This window comes from Parasteatoda tepidariorum, chromosome 10 (assembly GCF_043381705.1).
Source record: "Parasteatoda tepidariorum isolate YZ-2023 chromosome 10, CAS_Ptep_4.0, whole genome shotgun sequence".
NCBI classification, from domain to species: domain Eukaryota; kingdom Metazoa; phylum Arthropoda; class Arachnida; order Araneae; family Theridiidae; genus Parasteatoda; species Parasteatoda tepidariorum.
This window is the reverse complement of record NC_092213.1, coordinates 72,209,893-72,233,008: the sequence shown is the minus strand read 5'-3', so window position 1 is coordinate 72,233,008 and position 23,116 is coordinate 72,209,893. Positions and strand designations below refer to the sequence as shown.

Below are 23,116 nucleotides of genomic sequence, written 5' to 3'. Positions count from 1 at the left end.
CTGAATTTACGTAGCTCTCGTGTTTTTGAGCTTTGAGAACAATTGTACGAATCAATATTTCGTCAGTCATAATTGTATTTCTCGAAAATATTAACAATGGCACTTTAATAACGGTACTAAAGATTCCCTTTTGTTTGCATAATTTAAACAAATGTTACACATTTTTCTACCATGCCGCTGCAATGTTGACAAGGATTCTAAATAAATGTGTGTTAACTTCTTCTGGACCGGTGATACGAGAAAAAAGAGCTTCCTCAGGTCCACAAGCTCTAAAAGTATACATTCCAATACTACACGTAATATAAGATTAAGAGAAAGATCATTAGTCGATGCTACTTTTTATTAATCCAGTCTAATAGGTAAGATCAAATTAGCATATATATTAATAAATTAATGTTTAATAATCGTAGTGGTAGTTAAGCCACATAAGAATGTGGAATTTAGGTCACGTCAGTGTAATATTGGGTTGGTGGAGTTAGAAAAGCTCGTTTCATATGACAGCATAAGCCGTAAAGGGAAAATCGCGTGATCACGTATATGTGTTCACGGTTCTGGAAGAGTTAAGAGCGGTAATTACGAAACACCCTTTTTAAATCTTTCACAAGATACTCACCAAATGCTGCAGTCCCGAGGAAGACATCGAAAATGACTGTTACGATGCAGGTGAGAAGAGCGTACAATCGATGTCGCTCGTCTTCATTTTCCATCTGCATGGACATTTCCTTCAAAGTCACCGACACCCCATCTGCAATGACAACATCAGACATTTAAATACGTATGAATTGTATGAAACACTCAATCGCCATGCAACATGCTATCTTTAAGAAGAAAAAATACATGATATCTAAAATTCTGATTTTTTTTTTATGAAAATCTATTAACTTCTTAATAAATAAATGTTTCAACTCTTTATCTACCAGCGACTGCTGCTACAGTGTGGCCTTAATAAAAATAATATGTATACACAAAGTTTTTACCTATACGGGAGGGGGGGGACTCTGCGATTGAAGTTACAGCGTGTCCAGTAGATTGATCTCAAAATTAAAAATTTCAAAAACGAAGAAGGTATGTTTATTATGAATAGTAAAATTTATACACATTTTTTAATTCAGTTACAAAGAATGACAGTAGATGGCACCATAATCTATAAAAAAATATATATGCCGTTAAACTAATCAAACCTTTGATGTTCCGGTTTCAGTAATACGTTGTTCAATTGAATACAGCGTTCAACCTTTTGTACTTCACTCTAACATCACATCAGTGCTAACGGCATAGAACTAACCCCCATACATCTTTTCAACTGTCCCGCTATACTGGCGCAAATGCAGCAAATAAGTGATAATCCGAGGGCTGACTTAAATGAAGAAAATTGCCTTCAAATTGCAGATGTTGTATATAGGACCTTTGATCACATTTAAAATTATTTTCTGTCCATGACACGAAACAAACCATCAGAGTAGACATTGAAACTTACCACTCTTAGAACTAAAAGTGTATGTATCTCAGAATTTAGTAACCACTTTTAATGAATTTCAGAAATTACATAAAAATATTACACTAAGTGGTTTAAATTACTTAGTGTATGCATTAGTTCCAACAGAATATTAAAATACTAGGAATGGGAAAAGGTTAAACCTGGTAATCCGGTTAAACCTCATTTCATGTTTCAACGCTAGAACTGATCGCTGTGTAACAGATTACTGCTAGTGCCATCTGTTGGCAAGTTTTGTTACAAAATTTCAGTAAAAATTTTTTTACAACTGTCATAATAAATAAGACATTTGTTTTGTTCATCTAACGTCCTTTGTTTTCGAAATTTTTAATATTTAAATCAAACCTCGCCGGACACCCTATATATTAACCTAGTCCCAAAAAATAGCTCAGTCAAGACTTTAAAAAAAAAACATTTGTTTCATTAATCCAAAATTGTATTTAATCGAAATTCAATATACAAAAAATTTAATTTTTTTAACAAAACATTTTAGCATATGGGGAATTTATAGAGTGCATAAAAAAATCTGATTCAAGTCTCCATAACTCTTCAATCTTCATTATGAAGCTCGAAAAATAAAGTATTTTGTATCTGTATGGTTATCACAATATAGCGATTTTAATATCAAAAGTAAATACTTTTTAAGTCTTCAAAAGTTCGTGAATGCCTCCTGCAAATTTAAGCTTATAAATAATTTGTATAAAAAATTTCTAAAGCGATATTTTTTTAAAAACTATAGTATGCCAAAACTTTGATTTGCTCAGCCAATTATAACCATACTATAATCCAATTGGTGCATAGTGCCTGCAATAAAAACATTTGTATGGCTGGCACACACAAAATTTAGATTCTTGTATCAAAATGGTCATGACCGTTTTCTTAAAATTTAGATTTATAAAAAAATTGTCCGAATAAATTCCTCAAGTGTTAAAATCATGCCAAATCTTTAATTCTCATGCTATTATGCCAGAGAAAAAATATAAAGCAATTTTTTTTTTTTAATTTTTCCTTGCCAAAATGCGATATTTATAGCGATGTTTCAATATTTATATACATACTATTAACTAATCGGCGCTAAAGTGTCGCCAAAAAATTATAATTTATATAAAGATTTCAAGATTCTTCAGTCATTGTTCACTAAAATTGATATCTAACAGGTATTTATAATCAAAAAGTGTGTACAAAAATATTTCAGTTCAATATCTCATCAGTTTATATTCTTAAAAAACACTCACGACTTTAAATTCGATAGTTTCCATCAAATAAAAGTCAAAATGTGCCAACTGTGGCTATAGTGCAGTAAGAGCAAAGCATCAGCCTAGTACAGGAGATAGTATAATTATTTTGTGAAAATAGTTTCTTTAAAAAAAACGTGTCGCATAAAAAGCTTAATATTAAATTTTTAAGAAATTAACAATACAAATCAGAACTAAGTAAACGTAATCGTAAAAATGTGAAACCAGAAAAACAAAAACTGCAAATTTTAATAGAGGTAGGCCTTAATGGTTTGATAAAAACTCATGAATAGACCATGTTATGCAAAGATATATAATACAGCGGGTTAATAAAATTTTGTTAACATGGACAGTAAAAAAAAAAAAAAAAAAAAAAAAAAAAAAACATTTTGTAACATGGTGCAACATTTCACCAACGCAATTAATGAGATTAATCACTTTCCGAAATTAAGTTCTCAGAAAAATAAAAAATGATAAATAGTTCATACGAAACACAAGACCTCGATAAAGATCTTAAAACTAAAATATTTGACAAACACATCGATAATTTAAACCGGAAGCTATTTGCCAAAGCTCTGAAACTTAATACTGCAAAACAAAGTTAAAAGAAATTTTATTATAGCAGAATCTAAAAGATCAATACATCAGACAGATTGTTAAACTTTTTTAAGTGAAATGACATCAGATTTAAAAATTATAAGTTCAAATCATTACTCAGCCTTAAAAACTAACCAAAAAGAAAATAAATACCCTTTCCTGCACACTCCCACTAACTCTTACGGGAATGATGATTGAGCAAAAGCCATGTTTGGCTCAGGGACCAAGCACTATTTGACAAGTAACTTAACTTAATTTGTTTTAAATAGCTCTGAAGCTTAAGTTTATGTGACGATTATAGAGATGAGAAAATTTTCTCGAATCCCTTTTCCTTCGATACGACAGCTCCTTCCATTACATTTCATTTCATGTGCATATGCTATCCTAGCCTTGCTAAGATTAATTTTAATTACTCTGATAAAGTCATCAACATCAGAATCAAACTTACAAAATATTTATATAATTAATAATTTTATATAAAAATTATGGTAACATAATTTCTCAATATTTTCAAGATAAGTATTAGAGGCGTAACTTTCCACAGATGAAAAACAGGCAGCTAAGACAATATATAAACTATAATACTAGTTATCTTTTACTTCTTAAGTCACATATCATATCCTACTTTGACTTAGTAAATCAAAAAAGTGCTTAGTTTAAAATTAGGAGATACGATTTTAAGAGATCTTTTCTATTAACGATTCAAAGACCGTCATAGTGATAAGACATTATCTTAAATGTTAGAAACTATTCCACTATGAATCGTTGACCCATTGAAAATACTTATCTTCAATGATAAGAAGAGATACTGAAAATTTCAAATTTCTTGAAAATTTCAAAAGAATGTGTCCTCATCAGGATTTATATAAGATTAAGGTTAGTTAGAAAAGAGATAAAAACCTAGAACTATTTGGAAATACTTCGTTGCAAATAGTTACTCAATTTGTGTGCAGTAGAATGTTATGATTAAGAAGAAATTAAACTTGGATTGCGCGATATCTTTAAGATCGCGTTCTTGTAGATATGGATGGATCTTGTAGATTGTTTAGTGGTTCATAATATTAAATTCTAATTTTAAAGTTTTTCATAATTTTTAAGTGTTTGTTACTTGATCTAAATATTTTATTTTGTGCAATTTTAAAAAAAAGTAGTTTTATTTTTTTTAAAGATAAGTAAAGAAAAAAGTTACCACTATTTTACTGATTTGGTTTTGGAAATTATTTAAAAAACATGTGCTATTGAAGAGTTAATATATTTTGTACATCAATTAAGATTTTAGAAAATTGAAATTCTTTATATGGGACTCACTTTTAATTTTCAAATGTTGTTTAACAAATTGTTTTAACGCTTTAGAGATAGAATAACGCAGTTAATAATTTAGTAAATTATCTAAAAAATTTAATTCTAAGTTTTTATTTATTGTTTACTTAAAAAGTAGTCTACGCAAAAGCTATTTTTGTATTATGTTTTTAATATTTACATAGAAACTTTCTTAATGCATTTAATGCTTAAGTTTAATTTTAGTGTCTTTAATTAAGATATTTTCCTTTATTTAAGTTGTAGAAACTTTAATACGTTTATTTTTCATCTCAAATATTATCAATTGATTAAATGGTCTGAAAAAGTAAAACATATACTAATAGAAAAATTGTATTCATTAAAAAATTATTCTTAAATATCAGATGGTTTTCGAGTCTTAATTTATTGTATTTTATATATTTGAGTTAGAATTACTATATTTAAAAAAATTTTAATTTATGAAATGCCCTAAAAGCTAATATTTCCAACGTTATTATAAAAAAATTTAAAAGCTTCCAATAAAAAAAAAAGTTCCAAAATGAAAATGTGTTAGTAAATTTTCTAGGTTTTATAACAACGTTAAAGCAATAGTATGAAAAAAATGGTTGCGTATTAATGTTTTAATTTAGTAAATTATTTTTATGTTAGCTGTTTCTTAAACTTTATACGAAGTAGCAAGATAAAAACGCTCCCACTTATTTGACATTATAAATCGCTAAAATTGTCATTTCTCAGTAAAAGTCATAAAATTGTCAGTCTTTAAATGACTGTTCTTAACAAACCACTTTCAATTTCAAAAATATAAATGAGGTCTTTACATTAAGGATTTTGATGCAATGATTCTTTTCAACTAAAATTTGGGTTCAAATTTTTCTGCCCTTCTAAGAAAAATCATTGTGATGTTAACTGATCCAAATTAGTATCTTTGTAATGTTAATAAGACAGTGTACACACTATTTGTTTCTACAATAAACTTAAACTGATATGGTGTTTATTAATAAAGTTTTCATTTTTTTCCTGACAAAATAAACCTACGACTTCTTATACACTCTTTCTATCTAATGCTTGATTTTTTTTAATAAATTATTTAAATTTTGTAATTTAATTTATATATTCTTGTAAGTTATTTAAATGTAGTGGTGGATTAAATTCTTCACATTTTTCATTTATTTAAATATCAATTTACGACCATTTGCAAAATTATTTTCTGAAACTATGGAAATTCCGCAGTTGTTGGAAGGTATGTTATATGGTATTTAGGCACTTCTTACGTAATATGTTTAGAAATTTAATCGTAGTTCTAATGAATTTATACTGAACCGAGAGGGAATTAAACAAATTTATTACGCGATAAAAATCACATTAAATATTAACGAAACAATTTACCTCAGATTTATAAAATGGAAAGTAAACCGCATATGTATAACATAAGCAAACCCAATATAACAAAACGATTAAGCATTTTATTTCTACGTTACTATGAGGTTTATGAAAAAAATATTTGCCTTGCAAAGAAGATTTGGGCAAATATTTTTTCTATTCCATATCTAATTAAACAAAACAGGAAATCCTTGACTTCACGGCACTTAAACTCTTTGGGTGTTCTGCACTGTTGGGGAATGATAAAATAAAAATAAGTAAAAAAAAATACCTCTCGAAACTTATCAACCACCTGTGATTCCATTAGTTCTAGAACTCACTTTCACTATTTTTTATCTCTTGCATTTGAAGAACAATGAAAAACAATTCAATGATTAAATACTTCTGCCTCGGAAGTTTACTTTGCGGTTTGTGAAAGTTAAAATGCCTCAATTGTTTTTTAAAAAAATACATATAAATACATTTTTAGTTTAGATCACATTATATATAATTTATTGTGAAGATGATTAAGAAATTAGTTATCAAGTATTACTGTAAAAATAAGTTACAAAATATATTTTTAAAAACATAGAAAAAATTATAGCAAGTTTTGAAATAAGGAGGGGGGGGGGTTGGTCCCTATTTTACGAAAAAAAAAACAAGGAATCATTTTTACATTTTATTGATATTAGGCCGTTTTTAACGCATTTATTTACATTTCTTAAAAATCATTTAATTTGCTTAGGATTAATGTTTGTTTGAGATTCTAAAAACTATCAATAAATGATTATCGGAAGATTACATTGATTAGAACTTGTGAAAATAAAATTTCAATTAAATAATTTTTTTCTCAAATTCTGATTCGCTAAAAATTTCCAATAATTCAGACATGAATATTTTATTTAAAAACATGCTTTATGATTCATAGACTGTTGATAGAAATTTTTAAAGATACAACACATGTTATTTTAAATTTAAGTTTAAACAAAATATAAGTCTGAAAAAAAGCGAGATCCGAAAGCTTACATTTCATTTTAAATATAAGTTTGAAATGAGATTTCAAACTTAGAATATATGAAGAAAAAGACTACAGAACATTAAGTTGTGCATCTACAGAATATATTCATCGAGACCCAAGCTAAAATGATAGAAAATACAACTTTCAACAAAAAACTCATACACGCTATAAAAACTTTTGTTTAAAAATTCATTCAACTAAACTTATTTTTAGATTATAACATCGAAAGAATTTTTTTGCATATTGTAAGGTATTTTTATAGTCTATTTTTTAAAAAATTTGATCGTGAAACAAATTTTACTGGACGCAAATAAAAATGATATTTATGAAAACTGAGGCTGTCTAGAAGTTTTAAATTTTTTTCATTTTTTCAATTTTTTACTATTAGTTCACACTCTCCCTATACCTTGTTCAAATTTCCAATCGTTCGTAAAATACTTTTTATTCATCCACTCAAATTCAAATACATTTTTTAATACTTGTACCTGATGACAATTGATGTTAATACAGTTTTTTCAAATACTAATTCATTAATTACATTTAATTAATTTTTGATTAGATTTAAAATTAAATCTAGAGAAAAAATTTTAGATATTTAATTAAAAAGTAACTAAAATAAAAAAATTTCTTTGTTCACCTAAGTAGGAATTCACTAATTTTTTTTTTACATTACTTGTTCTTCGTACTTTTTTTTGTAATAAAAATATCCAATCAGCGAAGATAAATTCAATTATTTGCGCATATATAGTTTCGCTCTCCAATGAGGAGAAATGAGTCCGAATCTCAGCGGTGGATGGTCGATACGAATTCCGAAACCAACTCGCACCGTCCACAATGTTGACTTAAAATATCCTCAGTGGTAAACGGATCATGGGTTCGAATCCCCTGACCGTTAGGCTAACAGAGGGAGGTTTTCGTTGTCTTCCTCTCCATGTAATGTGAATGCGGGTTAGTTCCATCAAAAAGTCCTACAAGGGAAATTTCTCCCAATACTTGATCCAGGAGTTCTATTTTCTTCTGAATTGTGTTCAAAATTGCAAGACTACGGAGTTGAACATTAGTATTCGTAAACCCAAAAATTGGGTCTGCTGTTCAACGACGGTTATAAAATAAAATGATGTCTAATATATTGGACGCTGCGTCTCAGGCACATATATCAAACTATACATGACATTATGAAACACTTTGATAAATACAAATGATTAAAAAAAATTCTAATATTAAATGTTAGCACTTGTTATTTACACTACATTATTAAGAAGTAATATTTTCGATTCATTTTAAAATCTTTTAATAAATTACAGAAACTAAGATTTTTATCAATTGAAACATATGAAACAAGATATGCAAGTATACTATTTTTGTCATCGTAGACATATCCAAACAAAGAAATTTTAAAAAATTTCAAATTAATCTAATACTACTTATTAGCACTTGTAATAAACGTAATTTAAATGTAATATTTACCATTCATTTTATAATAAAATTCTGAAATGAGTCTTCTAATGAAATGAAAGACTATACAAGACAGTAAAATGTGCATAAGCATGCATGACCAAAGAAAATATGAAAATTTTTAAAAAATTACAATTATTCTAAGTTATTTACCTATCTTTTTATATGATCCACTTCTAATTTTCATCCTAAATATTTTGTAAATACAAGAACGTTTTTAAAAGAAACCACAACCAAACAACTTCAAGTATTCCAAAGATTTTTTGAAAGTTCAAAGAATTTTTTCAAAAAGTAGAATATTCAACTCTCACAATGAACTATTCTCCGAGCATTGAAAATGCATTTTGAAGACGTGACTGACTTTCAAGATTCAGAAGTTCTTATATTTATTCTAGAAGATTTCATTACGTGCAATAAATAAAATAATAATCGAACAGATAAAGAAATTACCACAAATTGTTTTTCTAGAATCTTAAGAATACTACTTGAAGAACAAAAAATTGCATCAGTTCTACAAATTTCTTAAGACAAAAGAGATACTTTTATCTTATCAAAGCAAATTATTCTTACAAGATATTGTTTATCCAGATACACACTTGAAAAGGACAGGGAAAACAATTGCTCTGCATAAAAATCTTAGTTTTTTTCTTTTTAGTTTTATAAAGAAGTTCAAATATAAAACGAATTTTTAAAAATAAAATCTTGAGATATACTATTATGACGTCAAACATTTCTTACGCACTCACTGACGCAAATTGTTTATTAAAATTTCGATTATTAAATGTTATAGAAATTTTTTAGTGTATTATTATTACTATTAAAATGTTACATAAATATTAATATATCTATAACATTTTATATTCTTAATATATCTACTACTAACGTTACAGAATTAATGTTTTTATAATATAATATTTCTATTACTCATATTTCCATTATTATTTACATTAGTATTTTCATTATTTCAAATCTAATATTCTATTAGTATTTTTATTATTAGTATTCTGGTATTATTTCTATTATAAGTATTTCTATTATTTTTACTTTTGCTACTTATATTCTTATTATTTATATTATTATTTATATTATTAGCAGTTATATATTTTATTAAAGTTTCTATTATTAGTATTAATATCAGAGAAGATAAAAGCGATGAAGAAAGCATCATACCTGCCAACTTTCACTCTTTCCGAGAATGAATTTTCAGAGTGGTTGTAAAACAATAAAGGAAAAACAATCTGACTCAAAAATGTATTTATATTTTGATCCCGTTGAAATTCGCTTGCGCAAGTATATTTATGCTTCGATATATTTATTGTAATTATTTATATGTAGTGGTGGTCAAACTCATTTATAATTATCATTATAATTCAAAAAGTTAATTGGGAATAACCTGAGAATTGCTACCATTTTAAATATGAAAATAAAATCTTCCGCAAAATCCGGAAGAGTTGGCAGGTATGAAGCATGTTTCATAATAAATGCAACGGCGTAGAGGAAAAAAGAGGGCAAAATACCCGAATTCAGTTCAACTTATTCGATTTTTTTAAAAAGTTTAAAATTTTAAATTTCGAAAATTTCAACGTGCCATTAAACGCAAAATTTCTCATTTCTAAGGGCCACAAATACGATAATAGATAAAATATAAATGATAGTATAAAATTTGTAGGAAAATATTAAGTATTTCAAAAATTTTACCAGGCATCTGGCCAAAGAAAGTACCTAATCAATGGACAAAAAAAAATTATGATGCTATCGTTTAAGTAATAAATTAAGATTTATTATAGGTCTTTAGCTTTCAACAGTTCTTATTATTTTTTTTTTTAAAAAAATTGGCTCAGAAAATGATGATTTTCTAGCAAACTTTTTAATAATTAAATTTTAGGTCAACAATACACTAAACCGATTGATTAGCCATCATGTTTCAATAATTTTTAATGTGAAAATTAAGTATATTTTACTGAAAATAATTAACTTCTTTCTCAGAATAATATACTTACGCCTATATTATTTGCAGTTTTTACATCGACCCATATGTTCTTACACTTATATTAACTTAAAATACAAATTTAAAAAAGTTAATTTGCATTTTTAAAGATCTGTATTATTTGAATTATATTTTTTATTATTAAAACAAGGTTATTTTCCCTCTACTGTATTTATGTTCTTTATAATATTTTTTCTAGGGGCATAAACACCCCTTTGCATTATATTGTACACTGACATCTGCCTAAATTTGATGTATAGGTTTATTCTCCATATTTCGTACAAAAAAACGCAAGATTAGAAAATGATCAGCACATTTTAAAGTACTCAATAAGTAATCTAAGCAAATAACTTTTTACCAAGCAGTTTTTAACCTTTCTTGGCTACAAAAATATGTAATAAACACAAATAAGAATATAATTTGTTTTTAAAAACTTCAAGGTTATCGTATACGCAAATGAGAGTTTTAACCGCAAGTGAAAGGTGCGCGATAACCTTTCCAACTGGAGAGAAAGTAGGTCAAACGCTAGAGGTGTTTGACAGATAATTTGCAAAATAAAATCAATTTATTAGTAGCTAAATTTTATTCTTCGTTTTGGCAAAAGTTTAAGACGAACTATTTTTGTTGCTATACTGCTAAACAACATGATTATGGAGAAGAAAAAAAACGAACCACATATAACAAGAATTGGATCAATCTCAGGAATTTCATTAAGTTGTGAAATAAATGACAGAAATTAGAGAGGAAGTTCAATTTGAAGATTTACGTCAAATTTGAACATTTGAATGTTCAACTCAGCATCCTTGTAATTTTAATCCAAAATCAGAAGACAAGGTAGCTCCTGGATCAGTACCACCAGAGCTATTGATTTGTTATGGGAACTTGAAGGACTTTGTGGCCCCGACAGATTTAACGTGCACTAGTCGCCATTTAATACACGGGGATTCTTTGGCAGGCTGGACTCTCGTTCTCATAAACACGAGTCCAGCGCCCTAACAGCCAGACTATCCCGGTCCCAGAGCATAATAGTAATAAAACTATAATATTTTTTTTTTGAAAAATAAAATCTTAAATTTCAAACTACGCTTTTAAGCTTTGGAAGAGCCAAAAATATACTTGATAGTTTTTTTTTAGGTGCATATCACTGCAAATTTCCATAAATTTAAAAATCTTTATATTTTTTATACGAAAAAGTAATGAGGCGTGAATTTCGAATTTTAGTAATCACTTTTGAAGCTCTTTGTGTCCACTTAATCCTTAGTGACTTTTTAATAGTCTTTGAGTCAATCTTATCGTAAGTCCAAGCTATTTTTCTATAGTTTATTCGGGAATACATATTTCCACATGGTTTTAATAATCTCACTATTTTTAATATGCGACATATATACGACATTTATCATATGTATATATGACTGAAATCATGCATTTCAATGTGAAATTTTTTTTGGTCTCATTTTATTACGTTTTTTTTTGTTTTTTAAACAATTATAACTACACTTTTCTACGGAGTTTCAAAAATTTTGATATTTTTAATCTGGTCCTCCAAAACAAATTGCGATTTCAAAATCAGGCATTTTAATAATCACCTTTATCGAGCTTAGTGTCGATTTTCATCCTCAATCCATGTTAATTTTCAATAGTTAATTATTTTTAAAAAAATCGATACTTTTAATAAATTACGATTACGATTTTTTTTGTTCTTTAAACAATTATAACTACGCTTTCCACGGAGTTTCAAAAATCCTGATATTTTTAATCTGGTCCTCCATAACAAATTGCGATTTCAAAATCAGGCATTTTAATAATCACCTTTATCGTGCTTTGTGTCGATTTTCATCCTCAATCCATGTTAATTTTCAATAGTTAATTATTTTTTAAAAATCGATACTTTTAATAAATTAAGATTTTATTACGATTTTTTTTGTTCTTTAAACAATTATAACTACGCTTTTCCACGGAGTTTCAAAAATCCTGATATTTTTAATCTGGTCCTCCATAACAAATTGCGATTTCAAAATCAGGCATTTTAATAATCACCTTTATCGAGCTTTGTGTCGATTTTCATCCTCAATCCATGTTCATTTTCAATAGTTAATTTTTAAAAAAATCGATACTTTTAATAAATTACAAAATGTTATACTTGAATGCGGGTTTTTAAATTGCTTACTGTTAATGAACTTCGTTTCTAATATTTTGTAGCTTTAAAAAAAAAACTAATTTAAAAAACGATTTTAAGATGTAACATTCATAAAATCTCTCATAATTCACTAAATATAAATTTTCTAAAATTAAAACTACACTGAACTGAATCCCAACTGTTGAATCTTGTTTTGAGCTATAATGCGTTTGTGTACGGCTTATTTTAAATCATTTTAAACCGAAATACAGTTTCTTTAATTAAAATATTTATTTTGCATTTATGTTGCTCAGTAAAATATTTGCAATTTTTTTTATTTCTTACTTCAATTCCAGAACACTTCAGTTAATTTATTTTAAAATGCAGTTTTATGTTACGTGATGTGATAAAAAGCCACAACTTTTTCCTAATCTTAATATATATTTTTTCGATCTAACTATTTTTGATGAAAAAGAAAATTTTGATAAGTATCAGTTTTGAATAAATTTTAATATTTGAAATAGTGTAATTTAATGCAAATATAGCAAAGTTAACTGAGAAAAAGAATTTAGTCTGAAGCATTAAAGTTTACATAAAAATCATCATAATTGCTTTCAACATGGCATGCAGACCTTCATTCAAATAGGTTGTGCACCCCTATGTATAAATTACAATAAAAATATTTTTCTTTTCATTAGGTATTTTTTAATTAACTTTACAAATAAAAATAACTCTTAACTAAAATTTGAATATAGTTATTGTAAGATAGCGAGTTATTTCCTCATATTTTTAGGATTAATTACATTTCAATGTAATAAGTCGGTAAGTATATACAATGTTCCAATTTAGAACATTTTCTAAATTCAGTCTCTTCAATTATACATTCCTTATTAATTAATGTCAAAATAAATATTAATATAATTAAATATTAATATAAATATTAATAAATAAATAGTAAATTAAAATATATAAAATATAAATTAATGATATAAATACCCGAATGTCTCTTCATTGTGTTCTTGTTTCACATTATAATTTGAAAAAAAAAATAGTGTTAAATCTCATATAGGGCGCACTTAAATCTTGCAGGGGATGCACCCAAGCCTATATACGCCACTGATCCCAGTAGTTAATTGAATGTTATAGTTTATTCACAAAAAAAGCTGAAAGCTACTATATTGCATCAAAAATAAATGTTAATTACTCGATGAAACGAAAGTAATAAAATATAATGCGAAGTGAAACAAAATAAAAAAGAATCCGCATTAATCATAACTTAAGCACCTTGGCAAGGATGTTTAAACAGTGTTTGCGCCAATGTATTGGAGGATTATAAAGGATAGATCAATAAGTTTATATTTTGTGGTAAACCATGTAGCTTATCAATTATTATTGTTGTTCATTTAACTTAAAATTGAGGCGAAAATTGGCTATTCATATTTTGACAAATTGCTCCAAGAGGTAATCAAAATTTTTTTAATGCTAATGATCAAATTTTCAGAAACAAAGTGGTAATTTTAATGCTTTAGAGAGGGGACTTTAAATATGTTAATTAATGCTCTAACTATTAAGTTACTTAAACACAGCGTACTGGCTCTGACTAAATTTTTTTTTACGGCGGACTTTGATTTTTTTGACTATCAAAATATGGGTGTTTACAGCAATATGGTCACAACGGTTACGGAAGTTTGGTCACCTTAACACTAACTTCGAATTTTCAGTATTTCGTAATTGAATCGAAACATTTTTGCACACATTTAAAATTTTATTTATTCTAATGCTAGAGAAATTAATTATTTCTCATTATTTTTATTTAATATCGGCCGAAAAAAATTTGAAATTTAAGATAAACATTTTTATACTTCATTTTAAACCTTAATCTAATTCTCAAAATACGAAACTTCAAGCAATCGCAAAACAACCACGTTACCTCAACCTTGCGAAGAGAATCCGGATTGCCTCAACCTATAACGCTATTTTTGAACAAAAGGTTTAAGGCTATCCTACGTCTAGCATTCACATTTTCTTTAATTAATCATTTCAGTTTATATAATACCGCTTTAAGCATAACAAGATACTACCTTTTATGTAACAATTTTGAAACAGTTTATGAGTATAATTCAAGGTAAACTTTGCCTTACCGCCAAAGGCAAATTGACCGAGAGTTATCGCTTTTGCTGAATCATCGGAACTTCATGAAGACGAGAATTTTAATGACTTAATTATTTTAGAGCTGAATTTAAAGTTTGAGCAACGTTAACGACGAAGATAGCGATTCTTAATAACCGTTAGCAAATTTCGATCGCGTAACAATATATTAGAATGAATTTAAATATTCAAAGCCACCCCCACTCCTAAACTTTTAATTTCATTTCATCACAGTCGTTGAACAGCAGTCTAAATTTTTTTGTGTTCACGATTACCAATGTTCAATTGTGTAGCCTTGTAATTTTGAACCCAATCTAAAAGACAAGGGAACTCCTGGATCGAGAATGTGGAGAAATTTGCTTCGTGGTGGACTTTTTGATGAAACTAACCCGCAATTGTGTTACATATGAAAAGGAAACCTCTCACTGTCAGCCTGCCTGCAAGGGGACTAACCCATGATCCACTTACAACTGAGGATATTTTTTGTCAGCACTGTGGTCGGTGCAAGGCGGGTGAGGTCTGTATCGACCAGCCATTGCTGGGATTCGAACCCGGGTTACCTCATTGGATAGTAGTGCTCTAATTCCCGACTCCTTAAACTTTTATTTCCATTGCCTTTGAAAAACACTCTTGTAATATATTCTTAACATGAATTATTTCAAATTTTTAAACGGACTAAGAGGCTCCACCCCCTCGTTTCGTCCGCTAACCCTTTGTAATAGATACTCATTCATAATTTTTTATTTCTTCTTAAACGTCAATATTTTGCACAAAAACAGGGAACATTTTGGTTTCAAAATACGCAATTATATTAGCTTTATATAAGAACATTTTGTTAAATCACGTTATTCTTAACGAAATGGACAATTACTTGGATTTGAAGAACAATCTGAACTTGAAAAAAACCCTAACACAGGCAAAAATCTGTTTCAATAAGAAATGAGACAAGACTAGAACAAGTCAAGTAGGAAACTGTTCTCCTTTTTATTAGGTTCGTTTTTAAATCTAATTTTTAAAAATTTCACCATAAATGTTGAGATTTATAACTGAAAACACGTAATCTCTATTTTTGCAACGTTTGATTGATGACATCTACTCAAGTATGAGCGAATAAAATAAAGATCTTATGAGAAAAGCAATGGCTTTTCTACATCAATGGAAAGTCAATATTTAAAGCAAAAAAACAAAAATTCCAAAAAATACTTAATTTTGTAATTACTTTCGAGCAAATTGGAATTTTGAAAATATTAAGCTCATAAACAAATGCGTCCCTTTCACCCTGCAGTTGCATTCGCGTGGCATATATTTAAAAAAAATCAGCAGTTTTCACGTATAAATTATCAAATGTAGCATTTTTTATTCCATCGTTATTCCTGTTCACGTGTCTACATACTTTAGTAAATTCAAGTTTCTAAATTGTATAGTTTTTAGGAAGCAAAGCAAAATTTAACGCTAAGTTGAACACTCAAATCAGCAGCGTCGGCGACATTTTTTAAAAATCCCACTATCTCAAATTCAAATATAAACACACTCTCGTGTTTATATCTTTACTTTTATTTTTAAACCTTAGCAATCTTTAAATTCAATTTTTATCAAAATTTTGCATATAAGTTTGACATCACAATTCCTAAGTTTCATCTAAGCTACTTGCATTCAAATACAACAATTTTAAGATGATAATATCACACGGAAGACAATTTTCATCATCGTCATCATATGGGGTAGCTTAATTGATAAATTTAGAATTGGATAAAAATCTTTAAAAAAAATTTCAATGCACACATAAAGGTTTAGTAAAATCCGAATCCAAAAAGTGCAAATCCACATATATCGTCAATTGATTTAATATACTTGCACTATATTCAAATTCACGTGCAATTTTGATTATTATGCTGTTTAAGAATAAATCAATTTTTTAAAGTTTTTTATTGAAAACACTTTCTTGAAAAATTAATTATTTACTTTGTACTGAGCAGTTTGACAGAATCAATAAATAGCATACTTTTAATTTAAATGAAAACTTAACATTTCGAACATCTAATACAAATATTTTGCATTTGAGAATTCGGAGAATCTCCTGGTTTAAATCTAGATACTAAAGTTAATCTAAGATAATGAAAATCTAGACAAATTCTGTATTTTAACAAGAAAGTAAAAACAGTCTGAAATCAGATTTTATTTTATCAATCTAACATTCTTAGCATTTTTCTAATACTTAAGTACACATTTTTTATGAGTACGCAACTCTCCAATAATTGGCATTTCCAAATATCCTTTCTACGTTAAATCAGTAATGATGAAAATTAAAAGTTATACAAAGATTTGGCTCATCAAAAATATAGGAAAATATCAACAGCTATTTGCGATCAATATAATCATGGTGATATGACTTGTCAAATTAACTTTAAAAGAAATGAAGAAAAAAAATAATCATCAATACTGAGAAATACGTGCAATTAAAATATATCACAAACGTAATACACGTAATTTAAAAAAAAAAATCGAACATTGAAAAATATGATTTTTCCTTTAAAATGTTACAGGTTTTAACAATAAAACTTAATCCTTAAATTGGGTAGAGCTTCTTTTTAAATATCAAAACTGATTGTACAGCATTTACTAAAAAAGTAATCATTGATTTAAAAAAAAACAAGTTTAAATAAATGCATGATAAAAAAAAATATTTTCACACAAAATTATTTATTTTAATAGAATGAATAGTAATAGACATAAAAGTAAAACAAAGTAATTATTCGTCTCCATGAAAAGTAACCGCTAAAATTATCATTTTACTTTCAATAAAATACGAAATTGATCAAAAATATAACTGAGCAGAATTTGAAAAATATATACATAAAAATTTAAAATATCACAATGACTTAAATGTTTAAGACAAATGAACTTACTCATGCTTTATAAAATTAAAATAGTTTTATCACCACACACAGCGGCACTTAAAACCACAAATTAAAAATTTTAAAATCATCAGTCAAGAACTAAACCATCATTAACAAAAATACTAACCTAATATAGATGAACGCCGCCGGTCGTATTTATAATTTATACTATTTCTTTCTTCTGGCATTGTTGCCATTTTGCCAAATTGAAAAAAATATAAACACAACATGGTTGCTCTGCAAACGATTCTTACGAATTCCTATAAATTGAAGTTAAAACAAGTTATTGTTCTATTTCTGCAGAAATAAACGTTCCACTCACTCCCTCAATCAATTAAGAATGCAATACCTCGATCGTCAGGTTATCAGCTTTTATATATCGATTAATCGAAGATGTTTTCGTTTTGTTTTTAATTGTCGTTTTCATTATCAACCTTTGAAACGGAGCAGGACTTGTTTGTGCGCACGAATCTTCGAGATAGTGTCACTATAGGTGACCTCAGGCAAAAGGAAGCACGTGTAGTAACAAAATCATTTTTCCTTTCTACCTCACAAAAGAAATCAAAATCCAAAGTCCACTTTAAAAACTGAATAATTGATTCCCAGGTACGCATTTCGGGGACCGTTATCTAAGTGCACTTGTGTTAAAAGTTAAGGATCGAAAAATTACTTTCTCTATAGAAAGTGGAAGGGAAGAAGTTATGCGACCTACTTTTACTCCTCTAAGGTACATTTAGTAAAATGTTATCTAATTTCTTTGCTTTTAAATTGGGGTGGGTCGTGAAACATGATTACTAAGTTATTTTAATTTAAAACCATAGTTGAACAGCCAATCTTTATATATCGATGTTTAACTCCATGGCTTTGTAGTTATGAAACCAACCCAGAAAACGAGGGATATCCCGAAGTTAATTCGGACTATAAAAAGTTATTGGCTCAAATCCCTCTGTATTTTTAATATTAATATAACTTCACTATGCACACGGAAGAGTAATTTAACATTCTATTTTGCAAAGAAATCAATTTTGAAGCAAATTGTATACATTCGTGAAAGTTAATGCATTTTTAATGCAATTTTCATGCATTTCTTTCGTAATATTGTGTATGCAAATTTTGAGTTTGGTAACCCATCCAACTACACAATCTGTTGTTTTCTGGGGTGTGCAAATTAGGGCACGGTAGCCTAAGTGCCAATAGTGTGAAATAACAAGTTCGAAAGGCTGTTATTGTCGTAGTTCATTTACGTCACACTAGAGCTGCACTATAAGCTATTGGTGACCGTCTGGGAAACATCCCTGAGGATGATCCGAAGACATGCCATCACAACTGTGAGCCTCTGCTGGGGGGATGGCAACCCCTCTTCGGTATACCGATGACCTGAGCTCGTAATCAAGCACTTTACGGTAGAACAGTTTAACGAGGACCCATACAGCACACCTTTGGACCCTACGCAGACTGATCCAAGTGGTCACCCACCCGCACACTGACCGCAGCCAGTGATGCTTAACTTCGGTGATCTGCTGGAAACCACGTCTTAATGATCAGTCCACTACGGGACTCGAAGCATGTGAAAGAAAAGATTTGATTCGATTCCAAACGTCGTTCTACGGTTCCTGAAATATTGGTTCAACAGTTAACTACATAATATGTCGTGCAATCTTATTGGAACATTAGAAGGTATATTAATCTTTGCATCCGTTCAAGCTGAACTGAAGTATTGAATAATCCAGTTTAAAGCGCTTCATTTATGTGATAATTGGGTTCGATTTGGTTCGGAGTGAAAGCAAGGATCTCACCACCGGATCTTTGACACCACCGGAGATTTTATATTTATGTTAATTCCGAACCGTCAATGAGAAAAACTGTCAGTAAAAGTACAATCAATTCAAGCACTCAATCAGAGCAGAATCGAACTTGTTAAAGTCTTGGCTGACGAGGGCTGAACTTACCACACAAATGGGCAAAGTAGAAGAAAGGGAGATTTATTTTTAACAGAAGTTCATAGGTTCGGAAAGTCACTTTAATAGCGAAAAGGCAAATAAATATCACGTTTTTTTTATTTTTCGGAAGACAGACAAGCAAATCTGGATCCTCCATTAGGTACATAGGTACTTTATTTACGTCGCACTAGATCTGGTAAACATCCTTGAGGATGTTCCGAAGACATGCCATCACAATTTTGTTCCGCTGCAGAGCCGTTTGAGTCCCCCTCTTTGGTAGCCCGAAGACCTGCTGCCGAAGTTGAGCAATTTACGAACAGTTTAATAAGGACCAATACCACGCTTCTCTCGGTTCATATGCAGGTTGAATAAAGTGGTCACCCACCCGCTTAGGTATGTAGGTACTTTACTTACGTCGCACTAGATCTGGGAAACATCCTTGAGGACGATCCCAAGACATGCCATCACAATTTTGATCCGCTGAAGAGTGGGTGAGTCCCCCACTTTGGTAGCCCGAAGACCTGCGGCCATAGTTGGGCAATTTACGAACAGTTTAATGAGGACCAATACCGCGATTCTCTCGGTTCATATGTAGGTAGAATAAAGTGGTCACCCACCCGCTTACTGATCACAGCCAGTGATTTCTTTCGTTACGATCATAACACTGCGGGTCTCTTCGATTAGTGAACCACCTGGGGGCCGAGCCTGACTAATGCAGGGACATACGAGGCAATTGCACCGGGCTTACGCATCAGAGGGGGCCTCCAAATCCAATAGAAAGTTTATTTTACGTTTCTTTCTTTATTGAACTTCTTTAAACTCATTATCAGTACAGTTTTAAATTTGTAAGCTTTATGTTAACTTCTTCATTAACCTATCTTATGAACACAAAAAATCTATATTTCGTAAATGCATGGCTTTCTAGGGTGGAATTCAGCTAAATTTTCGCAATTACGATTTACAAATTTGGCCAATGAAAAGCCTGTATTTTTAAATATCGCAAAATTTATATATCTCCATAAAGTTTGGTTCTTAATTAGCTACTCAAGTAGTGAAGCAGAGGGGGGCTCCAAAAGAAGTTTAGCCCCAGGCCCCGATTAGGCTAAGTCGGGCCCTTCCTAGGGGCATCTTATTGAAAAGGCGAAAAATAAAATTTTATGATTTATATAAAAATAATAAAAAACACATTATTGTAATGTTTTTGATCCTATGGAATATACAAGCACAAAAGAAAAATTTTCGCATGAAATATTATATTTTTACTTGCTAAAATATAAAAGCAAGGAAACTTAATTTATTTTTATTAATTCATAATGAGTTACTTATAGCTCATGAATAATTATCTGACGAAATTATATATTTAATAAATGTCCTACTTTAAATTCGTGTTGTTCCATGGAAATTGGGAAATCACCAAGTACATTCCTTTACAATAAGCAAAATTATTAAGAATCGCCTGTTTAGTAAAGATAATATCTTTAAATGATGAAAAAAAATATGCCTAAGGTGCGTTGAGAATAATCTAATCAAACACTATCGCTAAAATTTTCCGGAAGTCCAGATATAAAAAAAAAGTTATAATACAAATCTTTCGTTATTCTACTGCTTTGCGAGTGAAATTGAAATCGTTTTTTTTTCTGTTCTATAAAAGAAAATTTTTGGTGTACAAAAAAAAATTTAGAAAGATATTTGAAAAACAGAAGAATTATGAATATTATATACATTTCATACATTTAAAATATTAATGTTCGTTTTCGTTAAAATTTAAAATATTTAAGTTCGTGAAGTCTTCCCTTTTAATAAATATTTGATTGTACATTAGTAAAAAACTATATGCTTTATATTAGCTGAATATCTATCTTTCGTACCGGTATTTCGTATTTTTACTGAAGTAATTAATCAATAAATCGTTCTTTATCAACATTACGATACCATGCGTAAAGTTGAAAGATATATATCAACGAAGTTTATAATTCCAGGTGTTTTGTAAAGTTAAATTTTTTTCATATTTTCAGCAATCAAATTGCGTCAGTCAAGCTATATTTTCACCAATTTATTTATGGACGGTATACTTTTACTTTTTCATTCACCATTATTTATTTCTACATACAAGTACAACATTTCATTATTTCAACATTTAGTTTCTACATACAAGTACTAATTCAAATTAAATACACTGGTGTAAGAAATTAAGAGAATTTGCAGACTTGGTCGATTATCTCTAGATAGAGACGTGTAAGACTTTAGTTCAGTAGCAGTAAATATGTAAATTTATAAACCATAAATAAAAAAACAATAAAAGATTTCTAATTTATACTTAGCATTTAAAAAATGCTAACGGAAAACCTCCCCAAAAGGGGCGGGGCGTATAGACGGTTTACAGTGAGACATTAATGTGGAATTGTTACAGCTCATATTTCTTCATCCCAGCATGTACTAGTAATATTTTTACCAGTTCACGCTGTTATTAAAACATTGATTACCTTCAAGTATACTGCTTCAATAGAGAAATTGAATTTTTTACTTATTAACTAAATTTAATATTAAATGTGGTAGCTATAAAATTTTAAATTACACATTGTTTCAAAAATCATTACTGTTTATTTTCACACTTTTTGATTAAAATTCTTTGCAGTGATGATGATAGAAACAGAGTAACTGATTTTACAATTGTAAATGCGGATTATTTTAATTGTACAAACATTACAGTGAGTGCATTGAAACAGTTTAGAGCAGGGATGTCAAACTCGCGGCCCGAGATGAACATTTTTGTGGTCCAGTCAATATATCCGAAACAAAGTAAAAATGAAACGGAAATGTGAATTAGAAACGAAACCACTATATAAAACTATAATATACTTTATTTACAAACTATACGGATCATTTTAAATTGTACGCGCGAAAATGTAAAATTCTAATTGGCCGAAATGGAGTCCGTTTCACACTAAGCTATCAGTTAGATAGTACATATTCAGGTTTATCCTACTATAGCGAGGTACGTTGGTTATCTTGCTCCAAGGTTCTCAAACAATTTTGGGATGCGAAAGAAGAAATATGTAAGTCTTTACAAACTAAAAATCAAGATACAAGCTTGTTCTCCGATCAAATATGGTTGCAAGGTTTATCTTTTATGGTTGATGTAACCAAATACTTATCCGATTTAAATTTATTATTACAAGGCAAGGATCAGATAACTACGAACATGTTTGGCATAATTAATGTATTCAAATGTAAACTATTTCTTTGGGAAAGGCAACTGAAAAATGAAGATTTAACGCACTTCCCAATTCGCAACAAGAACAAATCTAGTTTAAATGATACTGCATCGTATAAAAAATACGTAGAAAAAAAAATTCAGATCTTAGAACAGAATTCGAAACAAGGTTTAAAGATTATAATTCTTTGGAAGACAAATTTTGTTTGTTTTCTTCGATTTTCGCAATAAATATAGACTCAATACTCAGTTATATGCAAATGGAAGTGATTGAGATTCAGTGCGACTCAAATTTGAAGACAAAATTCATTGAAGTGGGTGTGCCTGAATTTTACGAATATTTACCGGTAAGGTTT

The 23,116-nt window shown here is 29.0% G+C and overlaps 1 protein-coding gene across 3 annotated transcripts in view; it reads right to left on the bottom strand.

Annotated features, from left to right (window-relative positions):
- The window catches only part of LOC107451546 (transmembrane protein 163a), a 30,771-nt gene extending 12,604 nt beyond the window's left edge, over positions 1-18,167 (bottom strand). Inside the window, exons 1-2 of one of the 3 annotated variants that reach the window (XM_016067680.3) lie at positions 17,734-18,167; positions 614-745 (exon numbers count right to left, since the gene is read on the bottom strand). In XM_016067680.3, the coding sequence (XP_015923166.1) occupies positions 614-745; positions 17,734-17,836 (235 nt within the window). In that variant the 5' untranslated portion in view covers positions 17,837-18,167. Of the gene's footprint in view, positions 1-613; positions 746-8,611; positions 8,971-17,615 lie in introns of those variants that run through there. The other 2 variants (XM_016067682.3, XM_016067681.4) reach the window with 2 other exon arrangements.
- Between the last annotated feature and the right edge of the window lie 4,949 nt (positions 18,168-23,116).